At 51.0% G+C, this 22,679-nt stretch overlaps 1 protein-coding gene across 2 annotated transcripts in view; it reads left to right on the forward strand.

Moving 5' to 3' along the window:
* The window catches only part of PCYT1A (phosphate cytidylyltransferase 1A, choline), a 46,595-nt gene that overhangs the window by 23,687 nt on the left and 229 nt on the right, over window positions 1–22,679 (forward strand). For both annotated transcript variants that reach the window (XM_081190565.1, XM_081190564.1), the window contains 7 exons: window positions 4,070–4,169; window positions 9,598–9,714; window positions 12,451–12,602; window positions 13,173–13,251; window positions 15,424–15,566; window positions 16,369–16,557; window positions 18,403–22,679. The exon at window positions 18,403–22,679 is cut by the window's right edge and continues 229 nt beyond it. In XM_081190565.1, coding sequence (XP_081046691.1) covers window positions 4,070–4,169; window positions 9,598–9,714; window positions 12,451–12,602; window positions 13,173–13,251; window positions 15,424–15,566; window positions 16,369–16,557; window positions 18,403–18,609 — 987 coding nt within the window. In that variant the 3' untranslated portion in view covers window positions 18,610–22,679. The remainder of the gene's footprint in view (window positions 1–4,069; window positions 4,170–9,597; window positions 9,715–12,450; window positions 12,603–13,172; window positions 13,252–15,423; window positions 15,567–16,368; window positions 16,558–18,402) is intronic.

The following is a 22,679-nucleotide window of genomic DNA, read 5'->3' on the forward strand; positions in this document are numbered from 1 at the left end:
GGATAGATTTTAAAGAAGGGTTTTTTAAAAATAATAATAATAAAGCAATATCAGAGTTGTGGGCATTGCTGTTTTGCTTCCTGCTTCTTTTAACAGCCAGGGCTCTGGATTGCACATTGTGCCAAAGCGATTCAAGGTAAAGGGACCCCTTGCCATTAGGTTCAGTTGCAGACAACTCTGGGGTTGCAGTGCTCATCTCGCTTTATTGGCCGAGAGAGATGGCGTACAGCTTCAGGGTCATGTGGCCAGCATGACTAAGCCGCTTCTGGCGAACCAGAGCAGCGCATGGAAACGCCGTTTACCTTCCTGCCGGAGCGGTACCTATTTATCTACTTGCACTTTGACGTGCCTTCGAAGTGCTAGGTGGGCAGGAGCAGGGACCAAGCAACGGGAGCTCACCCCGTCGCAGGGATTCGAACCACCGACCTTCTGATCGGCAAGCCCTAGGCTCTGTGGCTTAGACCACAGCGCCACCCGCATCCACTAGCAAGGTCTAGTGATTCTTGTTCTTCTTCTTGTTTTTAGTCGTTTCCGACTCTTCGTGACCCCCTGGACTAGAGCACGCCAGGTGCTGTTGTCCTCCACTGCCTCCTGCAGTTTGGTCAAACTCATGTTTGTACTTTCGAGAACACTATCCAACCATCTCGTCCTCTGTCATCCCCTTCTCCTTGTGCCCTCCATCTTGCTTAATGTTCATAATATTGCGTTTGCCAATCCATTGCCCTCCAGATGCTTTGAACCGCAACTCCCGTCAGCCCCACCTTTCACGGCCACACTCACGCCAGCCTAGGCATGATATGTCCCTGCTGGCAAGGGCTGATAGGACTTGTAGTCCAAAACATCAGGATGGCACCAGGTTGGCAAAGACTGCTGTAACGTGATGGCTCCCTACTGTCCCTTCTCAAGAGAAGACTCCCTTATTCTAGCAATAATTCTCTCTAGCTGTCATCTCAGATTAGGACTTCTCAGCTGATGCCCCCGGTCACCTTCCTTCCTCATATCGGATTGCAGCGCTTTGCCCTTCTCGGCTGTCTCTCCTCTGCTCACTGGCTGTGCTTCTGACCCAAACGGGAAAGCAGGGCTGCGAAGCGGTTGTGGAGCTGCAATCTCTCCAAGTGGACTGGTCCAGTCCCAGAGGCAGCATCGTTCTTTCCCCCCCTCAAAAAATGTTAATTGGTTTTCACAACATTATAAACAAACAAACACATAAGACAAACAAACATAAATCATAGCCTTATTGAAAATTACACTTATTAACATTGTTAAGTGACTTCCTCGCTTCCCCTTGGTTGAATTTCATTGCGTATCCTTTTAACGGTTTTCGAAATCACAGTTCTTATAAAATTTAACTTAAACATTAACATCCTTAAATCTTCGCATTATGAAATTAAACATATTAATTCATCACTTAACATAAATAAAATCCTAAGCCAGCTGCAAGCTGTTTTCAGTTAATTTAACTTAACATATTTAACCAATCCACTCTTCCTGATACTCCTCCTCCTTCTGGTCGCAGACTCTTCCAGTTAGGTCTGCCATTCTTCCATCGTTGGTAATTCTTGGGTTTTCCACTTTTTAGCTAACAAAATACGAGCAGCAGTTGTGGCATACAAAAATAATTTAACATCTTTCTTGGGCAATTACAAACCTGTTATTCCAAGAAGAAAGGCCTCTGGTTTCTTTATAAATGTATATTTCAGCATTTTTTTCAATTCATTATACATCTTTCCCCAGAAGTCTTTCACCTTGGGGAAGGTCCACCACATACGATAAAAGGTTCCTTCCTTTTTTTACATTTCCAACATAAATTGTCACAGTTATGATATATCTTTGCTAATTTTACAGGAGTCAAATACAACCTGTACATCATTTTCATTATATTTTCCTTTGACACAGTACATGCGGTGAACTTGACCCCTTTCTTCCACAATCTTTCCCAGGCAGCATCGTTCTTAACAACTAAGTACTGCAACGAAAGGTTGCACAGGGTGTGTTGCTGTTCCTGAATGCCAGCCTGCTAGCCATGGCTTTAGAGAAGGGGTGGAGGTGACCAAAACAGGGCAGCAGCGGTGGCAGCAGCAACTGCCAGAATGTGAAGCCCAACTACAGGGCTGTTGTGTTGCAATTGGGCAAGGAAGGGGGTGTGAGAGACTCTCTTGAGCATCTTCCCCGCATGCTTTCTCCACAGACATCTCCTCCCTTGGGATGCAATAAGCTGTGAGGGGTTTGAGTGAGTGAGTCACTTCACTCTCGGCCTCTCAGATTCCCTGTTTTCTTTTCCAGCTTAACAATCAAGATTCCATGGCTCCTGGGACCAGTGAGCCCTGCTCAGCCCCATTTTAGAGATCTTATAATAATAATAATAATTTTTATTTATACCCCGCCCTCCCCAGCCAAGGCCGGGCTCAGGGCGGCTAACATGCAATAATAAAAACAAGTTGAATGAATACAACTTAAAAACAAGATTAAAATACAACAATTAAAATATTGAAACATTAAAATGCAGCCTCATCGCAGGAGGAGAAAGGAAAAAGAAAGAGGGGAGGGAATCAAATTGGCTCCAAGCCAAAGGCCAGGCGGAACAACTCTGTCTTACAGGCCCTGCGGAAAGAAATCAGATCCTGCAGGGCCCTAGTCTCATGAGGCAGAGCGTTCCACCAAGTTGGGGCCAGTGCTAAAAAGACCCTGGCTCTGGTTGAAGCTAATCTAACTTCCTTAGGGCCCGGGACCACTAGGGTGTTGTTATTTATGGACCTTGAGGCTCTCCGTGGGGCATACCAGGAGAGGTGGTCCCGTAGGTACAAGGGTCCTAGGCCTTGACTTCTGTACACTTGGACGTCCCCACCCCCAACACACACACACACACACACACACAGAAAAATATGTGATTCCTCCCATCTTCTCTCTCATTGACTCCATTTTTTTACAGCATGGGGACACTGAAGGTTGATAAACACAGCGCCAGAGAGAGGCCCTTGTGGTGGGTTTTGAGGAGGAATTTGTAAAGAAAATGCATATTAAGCTTCTATGCCTACAGCTCCTTGGTTTTTTTATCATGATTCCAACTCTGAATGCCAGGACAAGAAAGGGGTGGCAGCGGAGAATGGAGAGAGAGACAGAGAAAAGAGACGAAAGAGGTTCCTTTGTTCGTTTCAGAAAAAGAAGTAATAAGACAACAGTGGTATATGAAACCTTCGGAATCTCTGGATTTTATGTGGAATTAGTTCCCACGTTCCACAGCAAGAGAAGCTGAATTGCAAATACAGTGGTGCCTCTGTTTTCGAGTGTCTCAGAAGCCGAACGTTTTTGTTTTCGAACGCTGAAAACCCGGAAGTAATTGCTTCCATTTTTGAACGCGCCTCGGAAGTCAAAAAGCTTACATTGCGTGTTTTTCAGTTTTTCCAATTGAACTTGCAGCCAGCCCTTTGCCCTGCACTTCAGCAGGTTGGGTCACTGGTCCATCTCATCCTGTTCTCAGACTGACAGTGGCTCTTCAAAACATCAGTCAAATGACTTTCCTGCTACCCAGGAAGGGAAGAGCCCTGTAGTGGATCAGGCCCCTCTAGTCCAGCCTCCTGTTCTCGCAGGGGCCAGCGAGGTGCTTCTGGAAATCCCCCAAGCAGCAGCTCCTCCACCCTTGTGACTTCCAGCAACTGGCGTTCAGAGACACGCTGCCTCCTGACGGTGGAGAGAGAAGGCGTCCGTCTTTGACAGCCATATCTCCCACCAATTTGTCTCATCTTTTAAAGCCATCCACTTTGGTGGCCATCATCGCATCCTGGTGGGAGTGAGTTCCGCAGGTTAACTATGCACTGCATGAAGAAGGGCTCTCTATTGTCTGTCCTGAATCTCCCACAGTCACCTTCATCGGATGAAGTGGATGTGGCGTTCTCTGAAAGCGTGAGCTCTGTGACCCCTTCAGACACTCACTTGCTGCAATCTTTCCATAGCCTTGGGCCTCTTCCCCGTTTGGTCTGTTTTCAGGTCTGATTCAGTGCTGAATCAAGATGCCCTTTCACCTCTCTGTGTTGAAGCTCACCTACTTTCTTGATATCCTTTCATAATTTAGGGTCTCAGGGAGCCAGCTCCATTTTCCGATGAGCTTGAAGTGGACTACAGCAAGCCATACATCCGAGTAACGTTTGATGAAGCATTAAGGGGGACGCCATGTAAGTACCGTATTTTTCGCTCCATAGGGCACACCGGACCATAGGGCGCACCTAATTTTTAGAGGGGGGAAATCAAGAAAAAAAATCTTATTTCCCCCCCCCAGCCCCAAAGAGCAGCGTACAGGCTGCGTGCAACCTCTCCCCGCTGGAGGGGTTGCGCACGACTATTGCACAAGCCAAGGCAGGGAGCGGGATGGATCCCGTTCGCTGTTTTGGCTTCCTCTTTAGTCCCGCGCAACCTCTCCCTGCTGGAGGGGCTGCACGCGGCTATCCCTGAAGCCTTCCGAGCGCAGCGCAAGTTCCCGCTGCGCTCCTCAGGCTTTAGGTTCCTCTTGCTGAAGCCGGGAGAGCAAGACTCCTGGCCTCAGCAAAAGGAACCTGAAGCCTCCAGAACGCAGCGGGAACTTGTGCTGTGCTCCAAAGGCCTTCAGGCGGCTATCCTTGATGCCTGGGGAGCGAGAGGGGTCGGTGTGCACCGACGCCTCTCGCTCTCCAGGCTTCAGTGAAAGCAATGGGAAGCCTCCAGAGCACAGAAGGAGCGCTCCCTCGGCGCTTCGGAGGCTTCGCGTTGCTATCGCTGTAGCCAAGGAGCCTGCATTCGCTCCATAAGACGCACACACATTTCCCCTCAATTTTTGGAGGGGGGAAAGTGCGTCCTATAGAGCGAAAAATATGGTAATTCTCAAAGCGCCCAGTTTTGAGTAAGTGGGGAGAGGGATTTATTTCAGTCCAGCCCCTCTCAGCAGTGACTTGAAGGAATCTGTGGTTTATGGAAATGATGATGATGATTTACTTTTATGCCCCACCTTCTCCAAGGAGCTCAGGGTGGGGCTACATAGTTCCCTCCCTCCTCAATTAATCCTCACAACAACCCTGTGAGGTAGTTTAGCCTGAGAGGCAGTGACTGGCACCCAAGGTCACCCAGCAAGCTTGATGGCTGAGTGGGGTTTTGAACCCTAGTCTCCAAGGTCCTACTCCAGGGGTCAGCAACCTTTTTCAGCCATGGGCCGGTCCCTCAGACCTTGTAGGGGGCCGGACTATATTTTGAAAAAAATAAATAAATGAACAAGTTCCTATGCCCCACAAATAACCCAGAGATACATTTTAAATAAAAGCACACATTCTACTTACGTAAAAACACCAGGCAGGCCCCACAAATAACCCAGAGAAGCATTTTAAATAAAAGGACACATTCTACTAATGTAAAAACACGCCGATTCCTGGACCGTCCGCAGGCCAGATCTAGAAGGCGATTGGATTTAGAAGGCGATCTAGCCCCTCGGCCTTAGGTTGCCTACCCCTGTCCTACTCCAACCCAAACCACTACATTTATTATAATCCCCTCGTCTTTCTCCCCTATCTCCTTCTCCACCCCATCTGGGTGGGTGCCAGCGGAGAGGTCCATATATATATAGCAAAACACAATAGCTGCTCCCACACTCGCTCATTGTCCCTATCAAGGATGCTGTGATCTCAAAGGGCTATATTTAATTCTTATCGAAATGCCCTTCTGGGTCTATCAAAACTGGAGCAGACTTTAGCAAGATGGGTTTTTTTCCCCCTTTTCTCTGCCCTCCCAGCTTCCTTCTCAGCAGAGATTTGCCCTCCTAATCCCCAGTCAAGAGTTCAGGAAGGCAAAGGGAGGGTTTGGGCTTCCTTCTCCTGACGTGAGGGCAAAGTGCAGAGCCCCACCTCACAGTGCAGCTGCGAAATCCCCTTAATCTCTCTGCTAATACCTGCGAAGTCGTGGGAGGTGAGGCTGAGCTTGCCCTTTCAGTCTATCAGATCAGAGAGCGGCTTTGTGGCCTCAGCAGGTGGGCGGTGCCCGGCTCCTGTGTACCCGAGAGCAAGGAAAAGGCCGAGGATAGGGGAGAGAAGGCATAAAGCCAGAAGAGGATCCCCAGTCGCTCAGAGCAGCAAGCAAACCTTCCAAAAGGTCATGGCTTGACCTGGCCTAGCCTGTTGGTGAAAGGAATTCTAGTTGGATGGGTCCCCCAAGGGTCATCTAGTCCAACCCCCTGCAATGCAGGAGGCTTCCTTGGCCAGTTTCCCTCCTGCTCCTTTCTTTGGCTGGTTATCTCCCGCTTGGGCTACTGCCATGCGCTCTACGTGGGGCTACCTTTGAAGGTGACCCAGAAACTACAATTAATCCAGAATGCAGCAGATAGACTGGCGACTGGGAGTGGCCACTGAGACCACATAACACCAGTCCTGAGAGATCTGCATTGGCTCCCAGTACGTTTCCGAGCACAATTCAAAGTGTTGGTGCTGACCTTTAAAGCCCTAAACGGCCTCGGTCCTGAATATCTGAAGGAGAATCTCCATTCCCATCGTTCAGCCCGGACACTGAGGTCCATCTCTGAGGGCCTTTTGGCAGTTCCCTTGGTGCGAGAAGCCAAGTTACAGGGAACCCAGCAGAGGGCCTTCTCTGTAGTGGCACCTGTCCTGTGGAACGCCCTCCCACCAAATGTCAAGGAAATAAGCAGCTGCCTTATCTTTTAAAAGACATCTGAAGGCAGCCCTGTTCAGGGAAGTTTTTAATATTTAACGCTGTATTGTTTTGAACACTCGATTGGAAGCCGCCCAGAGTGGCTGGGGAAACTCAGCCAGATGGGCGGGGTATAAATAATACATTTATTATTATTATTATTATTATTATTATTATTATTATTATTATTATTATTATTATTATTATTATATTTGGCCACAGCTGGGCAGTGGCGCACAGGGTGAATCCCTGCCCGTCACCCCCAAGGTTCCCTGTTCAAGACCATTTGTAGAGCACAGAGTTAATCTTTGGAACTCACTCCCCCAGGAGGCAGGGATGGCCTCGGGTGGCTTTAAAAGGGGACTCAGCCAATTCATAGAGGAGGGTCAGGCTCTCGATGGCTGCTAGTCACAATGGCTCCAGTCCGCCTGCACTGTTGGAGGTGTCATGGCTCAAAATGACAGTTGCCCCTGCTCTCGAATCCTGCTTGTGGGCTTCACACAGGAATCTGACTGCCACTGCCAGAACAAGCTGCTGGACAAGAGGAGCCGCTGGCCTGATCCAGAAGACTTCCCGTACATCCTTATCTGCAGGCTCCAGGCTTGATAAACGGCCCTGATTTAGCCTTGAACTGGGGGTCACAGGCAGTTTGCCGCTTTGGGCGATGTTCATTTGTACAAAGATAAGGAGAGCCCGCCAGGTCAGGCCAAAGGCTCACCTAGTCCGGCCCTCTTCGGACAGTGCCCAGTCAGATTCCTGCGGGAAGCCCACAAACAGGGCCTGGGAGCAGGAGCAACTCTTGAGTCCCGGGGTTCCCAGCAGCCGGCACCCAGCCAACGGCTGAGGAAAAACATAGGCATTGTGGCTACTAGCTCTTGGTAGACTTAACTTGCATGCATTTACTCACCGTATTTTTTGCTCTATAAGACGCACCAGACCATAAGACGCACCTAGTTTTGGGAAGAGGAAAACAAGAAAAAAATATATTCTGAATCCCAGAAGCCAGGACAACAAGCGGGATCACTGCTGCAATCCAGCTGTCCTGGTTTATGGGATAGCCGCGCACAGCCTCTCCCGGGCAAGGGGAGCCTTCATCCCCCTGCCCGGGAGAGGCTGCGTGCAGCTAAGGCTCCCCCAAGAGCTGTGCTCTCTTTAAAGAGCGCACGGAGTGGGGGGGGCAGCCCTTCTCCCTCGGGGAAAAGCCCCGAAGAGCCGCACACACGCTCCACGTGGCTCTTTAAAGGGAGCTTTTACTTTTTAGGTGGGGGGAAGTGCGTCTTATAGAGCGAAAATACGGTAATCCTCATTTATAGCCGGGTGGCCATCACTGGGTGGCTGTCACTGACTCTATAGGAATTTGGCCTGTCTCCCCCCATTTCCTCAAGGCGTGGGTCCCTCTTGCACATGCATATCCTTCCTGCGCATGTTGGAGCCGTGAGACACAACCGCATGTGGAAGGGGGTGGGGGGTTGAGCTTACAGCAGGGTGGAGTTGCTCGCAATTATGCTGGTTCCAAAAATCCCTGCGCCATGTTCAACCTGTTTTTCCAGGTGTTATTTCATATGCTGAGATTTCCCTGGAAATTGCCTATTTGAGCAGATCTCTCGTGGCCAGTGAAAATCTAATGGGTGCCAGAAAGTCCTTACAGCCAAGGGGGTCCTTATTGCTGATGCACCAAGGAGCTGAAGCTGGAGGAGGAGGAGTTTGGATTTGATATCCCGCTTTTTCACTCCCCTTAAGGAGTCTCAAAGCGGCTAACAATCTCCTTTCCCTTCCTCTCCCACAACAAACACTCTGTGAGGTGAGTGAGGCTGAGAGACTTCAAAGAAGTGTGACTGGCCCAAGGTCACCCAGCAGCTGCAGGTGGAGGAGCGGGGAAGCGAACCCGGTTCACCAGATTACGAGTCTACCGCTCTTAACCACTACACCACACTGGCTCTCCAGTGATTAGAGATTAGGGAAGTCTCCTTGCTCGCCTGTCCTGATTGATTGCTGCTACTTTTGCAAATGCTCTGGGTCTGATCGTGTCATAGAGTTGGAAGGGGCCCCTGCGGGTCATCTAGTCCAACCCCCTGCAGCTGCAGGAATCTCAGCTAAAGCATCCAAGACAGATGGCCATCCAACCTCTGCTTAAAAACCTCCAAGGAAGAAGAGTCCCAAGGGAGACTATTCCACTCTCGAACAGCTCTTGCTCTCCTTGGGAACCTCCTTTCTTGTAACTTGAAGCCATTGTCTCTGTGGATTTGCCTGCAACCAGGAACTCTGAGGACTTGAACAAAGGAAGCTATGATAATAATAATAATAATAATAATAATAATAATAATAATAATAATAATAATAATAATATCTTTATTGTCATTGCCCCCTTCGGGGACAACGAAATTACTTGACTGCTCCATAAAAACACTAATTAAAACAATACAGTATAAAACAGCAAGGAAGATTGGATGACTTTCAAAGTCCGGGCTTCCCATTCAGGGCCGAGATCGCTCTGGAGAAGAAGCTGTTCTTAAGACGGCTCGTTCTTGTCTTCATCGTCCTGTATCTCCGTCCCGACGGCAAGAGCTCGAAGAGACAGTGACCAGGATGCGATGGATCTTTTACTATGTCCAGTGCCTTCCTATGGCACCTTGTGGCATAAATCTGCTCTAAGGTGGAGAGTGGGCAGCCAACAATGCTCTCTGCTGCCTTAACAACCCTGCACAACCCCATCCTGTCCCGGGTAGTACAGCTTCCGTACCACACACATAAGCCATAAGTGAGCACGCTCTCAATGGCACAGTGATAGAAGGCAAGCAGCAGTTTCAAGTATGCTTCAAGTCGCTGCAAAGAGAACCACTCTAGTGTAGCAGACAGAATATGGGATTTGGGGTTGGAACAGGCTCTTGTGGAAGCCTTAAAGCGCCTCACTAACAAGCTTTGCCTTCCTCCTCTTCCTAGTGGACAGACCGGTCAGGGTTTACGCCGACGGAATATTTGACCTTTTCCACTCTGGGCACGCACGGGCCTTGATGCAGGCGAAAAACCTCTTCCCAAACACGTACCTGATTGTAGGGGGTAAGGCAGAGCTCCTTTGACTCCATAAACATTTTGGAGGAAAGCTACCTGGCTGGGGGAAGCAGGCAGAGGGAATTTTTTCCCTTCCTCTCTCATAATGCTAGGACTTGGTTAGATTCACCCAGGGATCTTGATTCAGGAGAAGATTCAGAGCAGACAAGAGAAAGTACTTGTCAGAGCTGCCCGAGGTCCCAGCTCACAAAGGACCAACGCCAGTTCGTTCTTATATACAAAAGTCTTTAATGAAGTTCAGTTTCGCTTTCACAGCCGCAGCGTGCAGCTCTACGTCTGAAACTCTAGACCGCTGAAGCTCCGTCTGAATCTCCTCCCCCCAGACACCAGTTTAAGACTCTAGCCTTGCTCCACCTCTTCCTTTGCTCTTTCCTCTTTCCTCCTCTGGCTCCGCCTGTCAGCTGGGGTCTCGCCCTTCCTAGACTCTTCTGACGCTGAGTCCCCTGAGTCTTCCCCCTGCCTCCGGCGGGCTTTAGGACCTGGTTCCCAATCTGGGTTTTCTGCTGTCCCACGCGCCTGTACATTCGAACTTGGCGCGCGCGCCCAGCCGGCAACCTTCCTCCTGACCGTTACACTGCTCCTGTCACTGCTTCCCCCTTCGGGGAGGCTAGCTGGGCCTGACCTCCCCTCCGTTCCCCCACTCTCCGATAGAGGTGTGGTCAGCCCTGACTCATCTTCTCTCCCTGCTGGAGGAGACGCTGGCCCTGACACATGGGACTCTTCCCCCCCACTACGCTCTGGTGGGGAAGCTGGTCCTGATTTCCAGCTGCTGCTTTGGGAGTCCCCGCTGGCCCCTTGTTTCTGGTGTGTCCCCCCTGGGACCCCCCTTGCCCTGACCATCGGCGCCTCCTTCTGGGAATCTTCTGATTCGCTGGAGAAGCTCATGGAATCTCTCAGGTCACTCCCATACTCCCCTACGCTGCCCTCAGATTCTTCCCCTTCGCTCTCCATTTCCTCTCTCCCCTGTGCCTCTGTTCCTGAGCCCCTGACAGTACTTTTTCCCCTGGAGGAAATACATGGCCCAGAAGACAGCCAAGGAGGCTTGTCTAAAACGTAGGACCCCAGAGAGTGTTAAGTTGAAACTGATTGAACCCACAGCTCATCTGTATCACCTGTGCAGAAAAAATGAACAAGTCAGTATGTGTTCCATTGACATTTCGGAACAATTCAGGTTTCCATCATGGCAGTCGTGTGTTGGCTATATTGGCCTGTTTTTATACCCTGCTGACTTTTGTCTGTTCCATCTGGCCAGATGTCACAAGGGAGGCTGTTCCCTCCCTGGGGTCCAGATGCCAAGCAAAGCTTCCTTCTTCCTTTTCCTGGGATACTGTCTTGACTTTGTAGCGTTTTAGCAAAGTTTTATTGTGCAGTTAGCTCTCTGTGCAGTTTATTTCTGAGTATTTATACAGTTCTTAAAGTAATGCATACTGCTATTCCAAAAAGTGCCATTCCTTGTATACAGTGGCTTGCGGAGATTTCTGAAAAAGCAAAACTCAGCCCTTTGTCCCAAGAAGTGTTGCGGGGAGGGAAGGTGTTGATGTGAGCATGAGCACTTTGTTTCAGCCGGAGATGTAGTTTAAGGGGTTAAGCCAAAACGGTAGAATCGTGGAGTTGGAAGGGACCCAGAGGGTCATCTAGTTCAACCCTCAAAATGCAGGAATCTCAGCTAAAGCATCCCTGACAGATGGCCATCCAAACTCTGCTTGAAAACCTACAAGGAAGGAGAGACCACAACCTCCAGATTAAATCCTTTCCACTGCCAAACAGCCCTCACTGACAGAATGTTCTTCTTCTTACAAGAATCTACTTTTTTGTAACTTGAATCCATTGAGTCAGGTCCCATCCTCCAGAGGAGAGAACAAGCTTGCTCCATCTTCCGTGTTACAGCCCTTTAGATATTTGAAGACGGCTATCATATCTCCTCTCCATCTCCTCTTATCCAGGCTAAACCTACCCAGGTTCCCTGGGAAGGTGCCATATCCTGAATCAGACCTAGTTTTGGCAGAATTTGTATCTTATCTATTCTCCCAAGTAACTCTTTAGATATCCAAATGGCAACTATTCTACTGGCGGATTTATTTGGTTCTGAAAAATAAGTATAGTCCATTTCTGTTAAATGTTTAAATCTCCATGCATCTTTTATATCCATATTTTCTAGCAGTTTGGAAAAACTACGTGGCAGCTTTCCTTTTTTACCCCCTCTCTCTGTCCTATTGTTCTGTCCATCTCAGGGTTTGTTACCCCATTTAAATCTCCCATGAGGATCATTTTTCTTCTTCTGTGTATTCCAGCAACCTTTTTTCTAGTTCTTTGAAGAATTCTACTTTTTTCCATTGGGTGCATATATTCCAACTAGGATAATTACTTCTCCTTGATGTTTAATTCAAATTATCATTATTCTCCCATTGGAGTCTTTATGTACGTATCCTGAATCAGACTTGTGGTCCATCTAACTCAGTACTGCATACACTGACCGGCGGCAGCTCTATGGGGTTTTCAGTCAGGGGGTCCCTCCCAGTCCCCTGATGTCAGGGCTTGACCCCGGAGCCCTCTGCATACAGCACAGATGCTCTGTCCCTGAGCTGCAGCCCTTTCCTAGATGGCGCTGTGACGCCACGGGGTGTTCTAGGCGGGAGCTCCGGGGAGGAGGCGCCCCAGTGAGGACGGGCAGAGTTGCTTAAGAGGTCCGGAGCTCACGTTCTCACCCCGTTTCCACGATTGCAGTCTGCAGCGACGAGCTGACGCACAACTTCAAGGGCTTCACGGTGATGAACGAGGCCGAGCGCTACGACGCCGTGCAGCACTGCCGCTACGTGGACGAGGTGGTGAGGAACGCCCCCTGGACCCTGACGCCCGAGTTCTTGGCTGAGCACAGGGTAAAAGAGCCTCTCTGAAAGGTGGTTTGGAGGGAAGGGGGCTGGGTCCCTTGTAGCTCTTCCAGTCCTTAGCCTTACGGCCAAGTGGGATTCTCTGAGCCGTGGCAAAAAGAAGAAGAAGAAGAGTTTGGATTTGATATCCCGCTTTATCACTACCCGAAGGAGTCAAAGCGGCTAACATTCTCCTTTCCCTTCCTCCCCCACAACAAACACTCTGTGAGGTGAGTGGGGCTGAGAGACTTCAGAGAAGTGTGACTGGCCCAAGGTCACCCAGCAGCTGCATGTGGAGGAGCAGGGAATCAAACCCGGTTCACCAGATTACGAGTCCACCACTCTGAACCACTACACCACACTGGAACCAGACTCCATTCCTCCTGCCCTCTGATGGGGGGCACCCTAGAGACCTGGCCAGTGGTAGCACAATGGGCTGAAAGGCTTCCCTGCTCTGTGTCTCTGTGCCAGTCCCTGCCTGGTGCCCTCACCCACCAGGTCACGGCTTGTGCCGCAACCTCTTCTCTGCTGCTCAGACTCCGCTGTTTTGCTAATGGCTCTTGCTGTCCGATCCCACAGATCGACTTTGTAGCCCACGACGACATCCCCTATTCCTCCGCCGGCAGCGACGATGTCTATAAGCACATAAAAGAAGCAGGTGAGCTTGTGTCCTCAGCGGAACCACCCAGCCCTCCCGCGATGCCCTCTGGGGAGGCTTGGGGCTGGCTCTCCTCCAGGCCAGTGCTGTGCAGAGCCTCTTCATTTCCCTACGTGCTTGTAGAGCAGGCTTTCCCAGTCGTGAGTCTCCAGCTGTTGGACTACAACTCCCATCATCCCTAGCAAGCAGGGATAATTATTATTATTATTATTATTATTATTATTATTATTATTATTATTTATATCCTGCTCTCCCCAGCCAAGGCCGGGCTCAGGGCAGCTAACAAGCAATAATAAAAACAAGTTGAATGAATACAACTTAGAAACAAGATTAAAATACAATTAAAATATTGAAACATTAATATATTAAAATGCAGCATCATCGCAGGAGGAGAAAGGAAAAAGAAAGAGGGGGAGGGAATCCAATTGGCTCCAAGCCAAAGGCCAGGCGGAACAACTCTGCCTCACAGGCCCTGCGGAAAGAAATCAGATCCCGCAGGGCCCTGGTCTCATGAGGCAGAGCGTTCCACCAGGCCGGGGCCAGTGTTGAAAAGGCCCTGGCTCTGGTTGAAGTTAATCTGACTTCCTTAGGGCCCGGGGCCACTAGGGTGTTGCTATTTATGGACCTTGAGGCTCTGCGTGGGGCATACCGGGAGAGGCGGTCCCGTAGGTACGAGGGTCCTAGGCTGATGATGGGAACTGTAGTCCAAAAAGAGCTGGAGACCCCAGTTTTGGAAACCGCTCTAGAGTCTAGGACTGTCAGGGGCTGCTAGCCATGAGGTCAGAGGCAGCAATTCTTCTGAAGACCAGTGGCTGGAAACCACAGGAGCGGAGCGTTGCTCTTGTTCTTGAATCCTGCTGGCAGGTTTCCATGGAGGCGCAGGTTGCAGCCACAGCAAAGGTGGCATTTTTCCATCTCCTCTGTATTAAGCAGTTGGTCCCTTGCCTTTCTCGCCCTGATCTGGCCACAGTGATCCATGCGACGGTCACCTCCAGGCTTGACTACTGTAACTCGCTCTACGTGGGGCTGCCCTTGAAGCTGTCCCAGAAACTCCAGCGGGTGCAGAATGCTGCAGCGAGGCTCCTCACGGGGTCCCTGCCATGGGAGCATATTCACCCAGTGATTTCCAGCTGCACTGGCTCCTGGTGGAGTACAGGGTCAGGTTCACGGTTCTGGTTTTGACCTTTAAAGCCCTATGTGGCCTAGGACCCACATACCTATGGGACCTCCTCTCCTGGTATGCCCCATGGAGAACCTTAAGGTCCACAAATGACAACACTTTGGAGGTCCCAGGTCTCAAGGTGGTTAGATTGGTCTCAACTAGGGCCAGGGCCTTTTCAGCACTGGCCCTGACGTGGTGGAATGCTCTGTCATAAGAGACTAGGGCCCTGTGGGACTTGACGTCTTTCCGCGGGGCCTGCAAGACAGAGCTGTTCCGCCTGGCCTTTGGTTTGGACTCAGTCTGACCCTTCTGTTTCCCTCCCCTTATGGTTTTGATTTATGGGCTACTTTTAAAATGAGGCTGCATTTTAAATTGCATTTTAACCTGTATTTTAAATTGGGGTTCATAGAATCATAGAATCATAGAGTTGGAAGAGACCACAAGGGCCATCGAGTCCAACCCCCTGCCAAGCAGGAAACACCATCAGAGCACTCCTGACATATGGTTGTCAAGCCTCTGCTTAAAGACCTCCAAAGTAGGAGACTCCACCACACTCCTTGGCAACTCCTTGGGGTTTTTTTCCTATTATGTTTTTATTGCAATTTTACTGGTGTTAGCCGCCCTGAGCCTGGCTCTGGCCAGGGAGGGCGGGGTATAAATAAATTATTAATTATTATTATTATTATTATTATTATTATTATTATTATTATTATTGGCATCTGTTTGGCCAGTGTTTGGCCAGTGTTGGACTAGATGGGCCATTGGAGATCAGTGAATTCAGGTGGGAGGGGAACACAGGGGCTGGGAAGCCCGAACCTGCTTCCTCCTCCTTTGTCCCCCCCCCCCTTTCCCTTCCTCCCCACCCCACATCCCCAGTCTTTCTCATCATGCTAATGGGAAGCCTCCAAGAAGGGTACAGGGCCTTTCCAGATTGCATCATGGCACCATGTTTATGGAGCCTTCTTGGGTCGACTGAGTGCCCGCCCAACCCTCTCCCCATCTGCTTGCAGGAATGTTCGCACCAACTCAGAGAACCGAAGGGATTTCCACATCGGACATCATCACTCGCATCGTCCGCGACTACGACGTCTACGCCCGGAGGAACCTGCAGAGAGGCTACACGGCTAAGGAGCTCAACGTCAGCTTCATCAACGTGAGTCCGGGGACCTTGTTTTCTGTGCACAGACTCCTTCGGGTTGCCTGGCTGCAAACGAAGGGGGGGTCCCATTTTCATGCAGGAGGCCCCAGGTTCAACGCCCCACCCCCATCTTATTAAACAGATCAGGTGGGAAGAGAATGAACATGGCCTTTCCGGAAGACCCCAAATCCCACAAAATCCAGATCTTGCCACCCAGAGAAACACATTTCTGCATCTGCTTTGAGTCTGTGACAGAGCGAGGGGTTTTCTATATACAGAATTTGGCCCTTCTGCCTGGTGCTGTCCCCAAGGCTGCCGTTTTTCAGCGGATGCCACCAACTTAGCCCTAACCCGTGATGCCTGTTGATATTTTCATCCCCTCCCATTGCGAGAATCTCCTGATATGATGTTTTCAGAAAGGAGGGGTCGGAAACTGCTCTTTGCTTCTTCCGCTCCTGCCTGACTCTGTGGGAGTCTGTGTGTTATCCATGTAGAGATGAGATGGCTGAGTGAGAGCTGGAACACTCGTGCAAGCCAGTAGCTTTTTCAGTTTTAGTTTGCAGTAGCTATTAGAAATAAAAGAAGTTACGCTTCACAGCTTTCTTCCTCTGTTCATATTGTTCATACTCTGCTGAGGTTGGTGCTCACAGTGGACAGTTGTGGGTCCAGTGCACTTAGACCTGCTTTCCAGGAGTGGAAGGTCTCTGGAAGTGCTCTAGTCGCCTAGCCCAGTCGGGGCAGAACCAGTTGTTGAGACCAGTCGCTGGCACCGGCTCAAAGGCATACTGACAATGGCGGCCTCTCTCTGTTTTTGCAGGAGAAGAAGTACCACTTGCAAGAGCGCGTGGACAAAGTGAAGAAGAGGGTGAAGGACGTCGAGGAGAAGTCCAAGGAGTTTGTGCAGAAAGTGGAGGAGAAAAGCATCGACCTCATCCAGAAATGGGAAGAGAAGTCCCGCGAGTTCATTGGCAACTTCCTGGAGATGTTTGGCCCCGAAGGAGCTCTGGTAAGGAGGCAGCAGGGTCAGACGCCTTCCGCTCCTCTGCCTAGTCACAGGGCTTGCATGCCCATGGGGTTGCCTCTGGCTATGAGCCCAGCTGCACTCTGCACGTGCGCCTGCGTCCTCTGCACTGAACAAAGGCTGCATGTCCTACGTAGGCCTTTAGACCCCAAGGCCGCAGCTGGAGCCCCTCCTCTGCATCCAAAGCAGCCCAGGTTTGGTCTTTGACATCTGAGGATTGAGCAGCATGGAGGAGCCTTGAGCAGCCCCTGGTGGGCGGGGCCAGGGGCAAAAGTGGGCAGGGCGACAGGTGTCCCTCAAAGCCAGGACTCGTTCCACCCAGGCACAAAGGAGAACCATTAAGGGGGTGTGGTCTGAGGACCGGGGGTGTGCTGGTCCCGTGGGTTACCCGAGAGGCAAGGTCCAAGTCCGGTCCGTGGTCAAAGGTGCAACATGGAGGCAGTCTGTAGTAGCTGAAGCTGGGTGCAGGGCAGGGAGTTGGGTGAAGTCAGGAACAGGCTTACAAGCAGGGAGCCAGGGCGGGTCAGGAGCTCTGGCAGAAGAGCAGGACAGGGTGCCGGCAGGAACAGGTTACCAACAATGTTGCTCCCGCAACCTGGGACTGGGGCTGCCTGGCTTTTATCTCCCCCGAGGCATAGGGCGGCCCCGATCCTCTGCTGACTCGCCTCTCCTGGCCTGGAGGCGAGCACTCCTCCTGCGGGAACTTAGTTCCCTCCGCCTCTCTGCCCTGAGCCTCTGCAGCTCAGGAGAGGCTGGAGGGTGGACCGGACCCTGAGGCAACCTCAGCTTCCTCTGACGGGGCTGAGAGTGGAGCACCTGCAGGCAATGGGTCCTCCATCACCTCAGGAGCCAGAGCAGACTCAGCTGGTGCCTGCACCTGAGGATCCAGCACAGGTGAGGACCCTTCAGGCTCAGGCCCCAGCCCCAGCTCAGCTGGTTCTGGAGGCGGGGAATCCTATGCAGGCTGGGATCCCTCAGGTTGGGCATCCGAGTCCGAATCCCAGGCCATCCCAGGGGGTGTGGCTTGGCTGTCTTCAGCCTCTGGGACTGAGGCTCCCCACATCCACCTGAGTTAGAAGGATCTCAGAGGGGAGGGTGGAAGAGGCCCTGGTCAGCAGCTGCTAAGTCAGAGCAGACAATACTGAACTGGGTGGGCCCCAGGTGATTCAGCTCGATAAAGGAAGCCTTGTTGCACATGCTAACAGCAAACTCAGCTGGCAAGTTCAGACAGGACATTCCTGCATTTTAGGGGGTTGGGCTAGATGACCCTTGGGGTCTTGCACACTGAAAGTCCCAGGTTCAGTCCCCAACATCATCTCCAGCCAAAGGACTCCTGCCTGAACCTCTGGAGAGCTGCAGCCAGTACAGAGCCAGGTGAACTAATGGTTTGATGACTGGATAAGTGGCAGGGGGCAGGCCTGAAACTTGGAGCCGGTGCGAGTCCTCTGCATGGGAGGGACTCAGACCCAGCAGCAGAACACCTGCCTTGCATGCAGAAGGCCCCAGATGTGGCCCCGCTAGCATCACCAGGCAGACTTGGCAGAGACCCCTTCTCTGAAACCCTGGAGAGCCACCGCGGCTGCTCAGTGTGCCAGCGTTTCTCAGACCGGGTCCTCAGCTGTTGTTGGACTGCAACTCCCATCATCCCTGACCGCTGTTCCTGCTAGCTAGGGATGCTCGGAGTTGTAGTCCAACAGCAGCAGGGCCCTCTGCTGAGCTAGGCGGACGGCTGGGTCGGATTCCTAAGGCAGTTTCCTCTTCTTAATTCAAGTATTCTTAATGCGAGTTTTGCGGCAGGTTCCTGACCAGCGCTCTGCCTTTCCTCCCCAGAAGCACATGCTGAAGGAGGGCAAGGGGCGTATGCTGCAGGCCATCAGCCCCAAGCAGAGCCCCAGCAGCAGCCCCACCCACGACCGCTCCCCCTCCCCTTCCTTCCGCTGGCCCTTCACTGCCCGGACGCCCCCCTCGTCTCCGGCCAACGTCCCCAGGAACAAGTCGGCGGTGGCCTATGACATCAGCGAGGATGAGGAGGACTAGAGAGCCTGGACCCCACGGGGATTTCTGCAAATGCTGCTTCCTTGATGAGTCCCGCCTCCAGGCATGAAGAGAACCGCTGACGATGAGCGAGCGCCTCCCCCCAACCCGCCGCCCGAGGGCTGGGTCTGCCGTGGCAGCCCACCCGAGCAGCGTCCTCCTCCTCCTCTCTCGCTGAGGACTAGTGCCTTGGGGAGTGGGGCGCACTGTTGCGTTTGAACGCCTTCCCCACTTCCCCTTTCATTGGTTATTTGCTGTCTTGTTTCTTGGGGGAAACGGGGGGAAGGTGGCTCCAATTTTAAAGCAGGTGTATTCCTTTTAAACTTTTAACCGGCCCCAGCCACTCGTGGAAATGAGCGCTCTGGTTGGCGGGGGAATTAGGGGGCTGGCAGAGCCGGGAGGCTGCCCTGCAGGCAAGCATCGTTGCCCGCCTGTCCCCAAGTCCCAGGGTGCCCCCTGCCTCCAGTTCAAGGCCCTTGAGCCGGTGTGAAGTCGAGGCAGTGCAGGAAGTGGTTACAGTAGAAAATCTGTAAAGAGAGAGAGAGAGGTGGCGGCTGGCTATGGAGTCACAAGATGCTTTTTGGGATGCCGGAGCGGAAGTTGGTCACCTTGCAAGCCCTTCTGTTCCCCCAGTTTGCTGGTCCTCAGGAAGATAAGTGGGAGGGGAGGCTGTGCAAAAAAGGGGGGTGGAAGCATGTCTGCAGATTCCCACTGTAACCGCAGTGAGGTTGTCGGGTCGTCTGCTCAGCCGCCTTTTCCTGCTTCTGGCGCACACAATAATAAAAGAAAAACTTCAGTTCGCTTCCCAAACGGGCAAAGTTGGCTTAAAGTTCCTGTGGATGTGCAGCAGGAGTAGCAAACCACCCCCAGGCTTCAAAGGCAAGTTGCTTGCTGCCAAATTGGAGGAGAACACCAGGCTAGCATTGCGCGGCCCTCAGGTGGAATGTACATTGCGTTGCAAAGCCAGAGCAGGGCTGAATGGGTGGCACTCGTTCCGTAGCGTCCGGAAAAGCGACCCGGATTCTCCCCATTCTGAGTCTTCTTGTTGGGCAGCGAAAACAAGGAAACTTGGGAACCTGTTAAAAGCTTAAATTTTTGTCCCTTTTGCGTGTTGTGCTTTATGCAAAGGTTTGTAACCCCTTTCCTGGCGCCGGGTGTTTGGTCTTTGTTGACGTACCCATCTCGCCTTTGTTGACTTACCCATCTCTTCTCAGAACGTCCCCACCTGACCCTAACGCCCTCCTGCCTCCCAGCTTCCAAAGTGCACCATGCAGCTCTGTCGGATCCTGCAACTCTGCTCTCCTGCCGGCCTGTGTCTGTCATAAATGCCCAGTGGTCAGGGCTTTGCTGCCCACCCCGCACCCCTTCACGGGGAAGAGGGGAACTGCCCCAGTGTGCAACTATGGCTGAGTGTCTGTTCTGTGCTCCCAGGAAAGGCCAGCAGCAGCACAGATCCAGCTCAGAGGGTGCAGCACACTCGTTGCGCCACCTCCAAACCTCCTGGGTGTTTGAGTGCAAACCCTGCCAACTCTCGGCTCTGCCTTGAGTAAGGTGCAAATGAATATCACGCAAAACAGCTGCTCTTTCAGTGAACTGCCCGGTGTCTGGGGGTGGTCCTCCTGTTGGCTTTTGTTGTTAACTGTGTAATAAATGTTCAGAGTTAACTGTCAGCTCCGCATGGATTTTCCCTGGATTCAGTCCCTGCTTCTGATGTTTCCCTGTCAAGAACGATGCCAGCTGTCCCTTGTCCATGGACGACTGCCCGTCTGGGTTATTTCATGAGTTAATGTTTTTCTTAAGAGGTTGTCTCTTGGTAGGAAAATCAGCTTGTGAAATGTCTCTGGGGGGAGGAATTATTCGTGCTCTGAGAATACGGAGCATGCAGACAGCCTCTCGCACACTCTGTGAGCTCAGCGGGACAGCTTCAAGGCATCTTGGCACCCACACATTTTCTGACATGAAGATTGTCCCTGGACAGGAACGGAGGTGTTGGCCAGATTGCCACTGTGGTGGTCAGTCTGGGCCGAACACCGTCAGGATTTTTGGTGGGAGCTCACAAAGCAGACAGTGCCGTTCTCTCTCTTCCCTGTGAGTTTCCCCTGGTGTCTTAAAAATCTGAGGGAGAACGCATTTCTGTTCCTCAGCCTGCCTTCCCATTCCACAGGGAGAGGGGAGAGTCCTGGAAATGCTGGATTGCCCGTTTTAACTCTTCAAAAGTGTGTTCAGTTGGATTGTTTTGAGACACACTTCTGAACATTTGCACACTGCATAAAGTTGATTCACAGACACAGGAACTGAGTTGCCGCAAGGCAGATTTCCCTTCCATGTTATTCATGCGGTAAAATGTGCTTCTGAAAGTTTTCCCCAGTGCCGTGAAATTGCCGTGGTACGCATGGCCTCAGGATAATTTGTGTCTTTTCCTTTGAGGGAGCTGTTCCAAAAGATCATTTTGCCATGAAAACAGCCAATTGGAAGGGAACGGCACCTCAGGGTGGTTCTTCTGCCCCAGGAATTGTCTCCCAAACCGGCTCATCTGGAGACTGCTTTGGGAACAGGAGTGTCAGCAGCCTTTAAGGAATGACACTTAGGGAGCCAGCCATTCCGAAATGATACTTGCTAAGGTCAATATAGAAGCAGATAAATTTGTTGGGTGACTTTAAAAAAAAACAAAAAATGGGATTTGGGGTGCTGAAATAGTGACTGCTACATATTGCATTATACCAGTGGTCCCTTCTCTCTAAGATGTAGATTTGTAGAGCAACGGTAGCATTGAAAGATCGCCTTTCGTGCCCTTTTCAAAAGAAGCCCAAAGGCCAGTACTCTTAACAGTACTTCGGCCCTGCGAAATTACTGTACAAAAGTGGGTTTTGGTTACGGACGTGCACAAATCTTGCACACCTATAGTTCTAAGCGATGGCCCCTACACAGGTGTTGCTACACAAGGTAGGCTCTTCATAGAACAACCTGCTTGCAGCATTTGTGCAGATTTATGTAGTCATGTGTGAAGCACAGCCCTGTTGCCTCTGAATGAACTCACCTGGGCACTGTGTGATGCACCCCTTTTAGCAATATTTGGAGATTTCCATACTTCCCAAAGTCAGAGGGAGAAAATAGGCAAGGGTTATTAACTTCTTTGCACCCAGAAGCAAATAGTTTTCCACCACATGCATTTAGCCAGAAATTTCATTTCCTTCCTTCGCAGCTGAACAGGTGGTGGGAATGTCAACGAACTCTTCCACCCATACAGCTACACGCATTATTCATATAACTATTGAGTCCTCAACACAGGTTTTTTTTTTTAAAAAAGGTCATAATTGGGGAGGAACCGCTACACAGGGCAATCTCTGACTGTCCCAAGTTTCCACCCAGAGTAGAATGGAGGTATTTCACATATGCTAGCGGAACATCGTGGGACCCAAGCCATGTTTGGGCAGCTTTCATGCCACTCCAGTAACATCCAAACTAACCTTTCGTTGGCCATGCGAGAGTTGCAGAATTGAGGCACCTTCTGACAGCCGTCCATCCTGAAAATACCAGCATTGAAGCATCTTGTACATTGGACCACTTGAAAAATGGGCCTTTGTGAAACTCCCTTCTTGCATTGTGGGGCCTCAGTGGCACATAATTTCCGTTCCCTATTACAGCTGCTGTGTTTTCCTAAAAGCCATATGAGATCTGGTCCTATCACTGCATTGTCGCAGGGTTTCTAGCCAAGTCTTAAGGCTGCCCAGTTCAGACCTTGGAGACCAGCTCAATTCCTCAGTGACCGCCCTGCATCGTAAAGTTTCATCCAGGCTAGATCTCCTGCCTCAGAGAGGAGCAAACATGTCTAGTAGAAACAGTTACCAGTTTTTTAGCACTAATAAACAGGAAGAATTAAGGGTTTTTTTTAGTTTCCCCAACCTTCCTTGCTCGTTGGCTTAGCGAAGACCTGGAAGATCTCTTTCTAAGGAGCCAGGTTTTGACACTAGATGGTTTGAGCTGCGTGATGTCAAGATTTCCTACGCTGGGCAAAGGCCATTCATGGTGTCCTTTGCAGGGAAGCCAATGTAAAAACGCCCAAACAGAAATCT

The sequence above is a fragment of the Podarcis bocagei genome (assembly GCF_964188305.1).
Source record: "Podarcis bocagei genome assembly, chromosome: 4".
Lineage (NCBI taxonomy): Eukaryota > Metazoa > Chordata > Lepidosauria > Squamata > Lacertidae > Podarcis > Podarcis bocagei.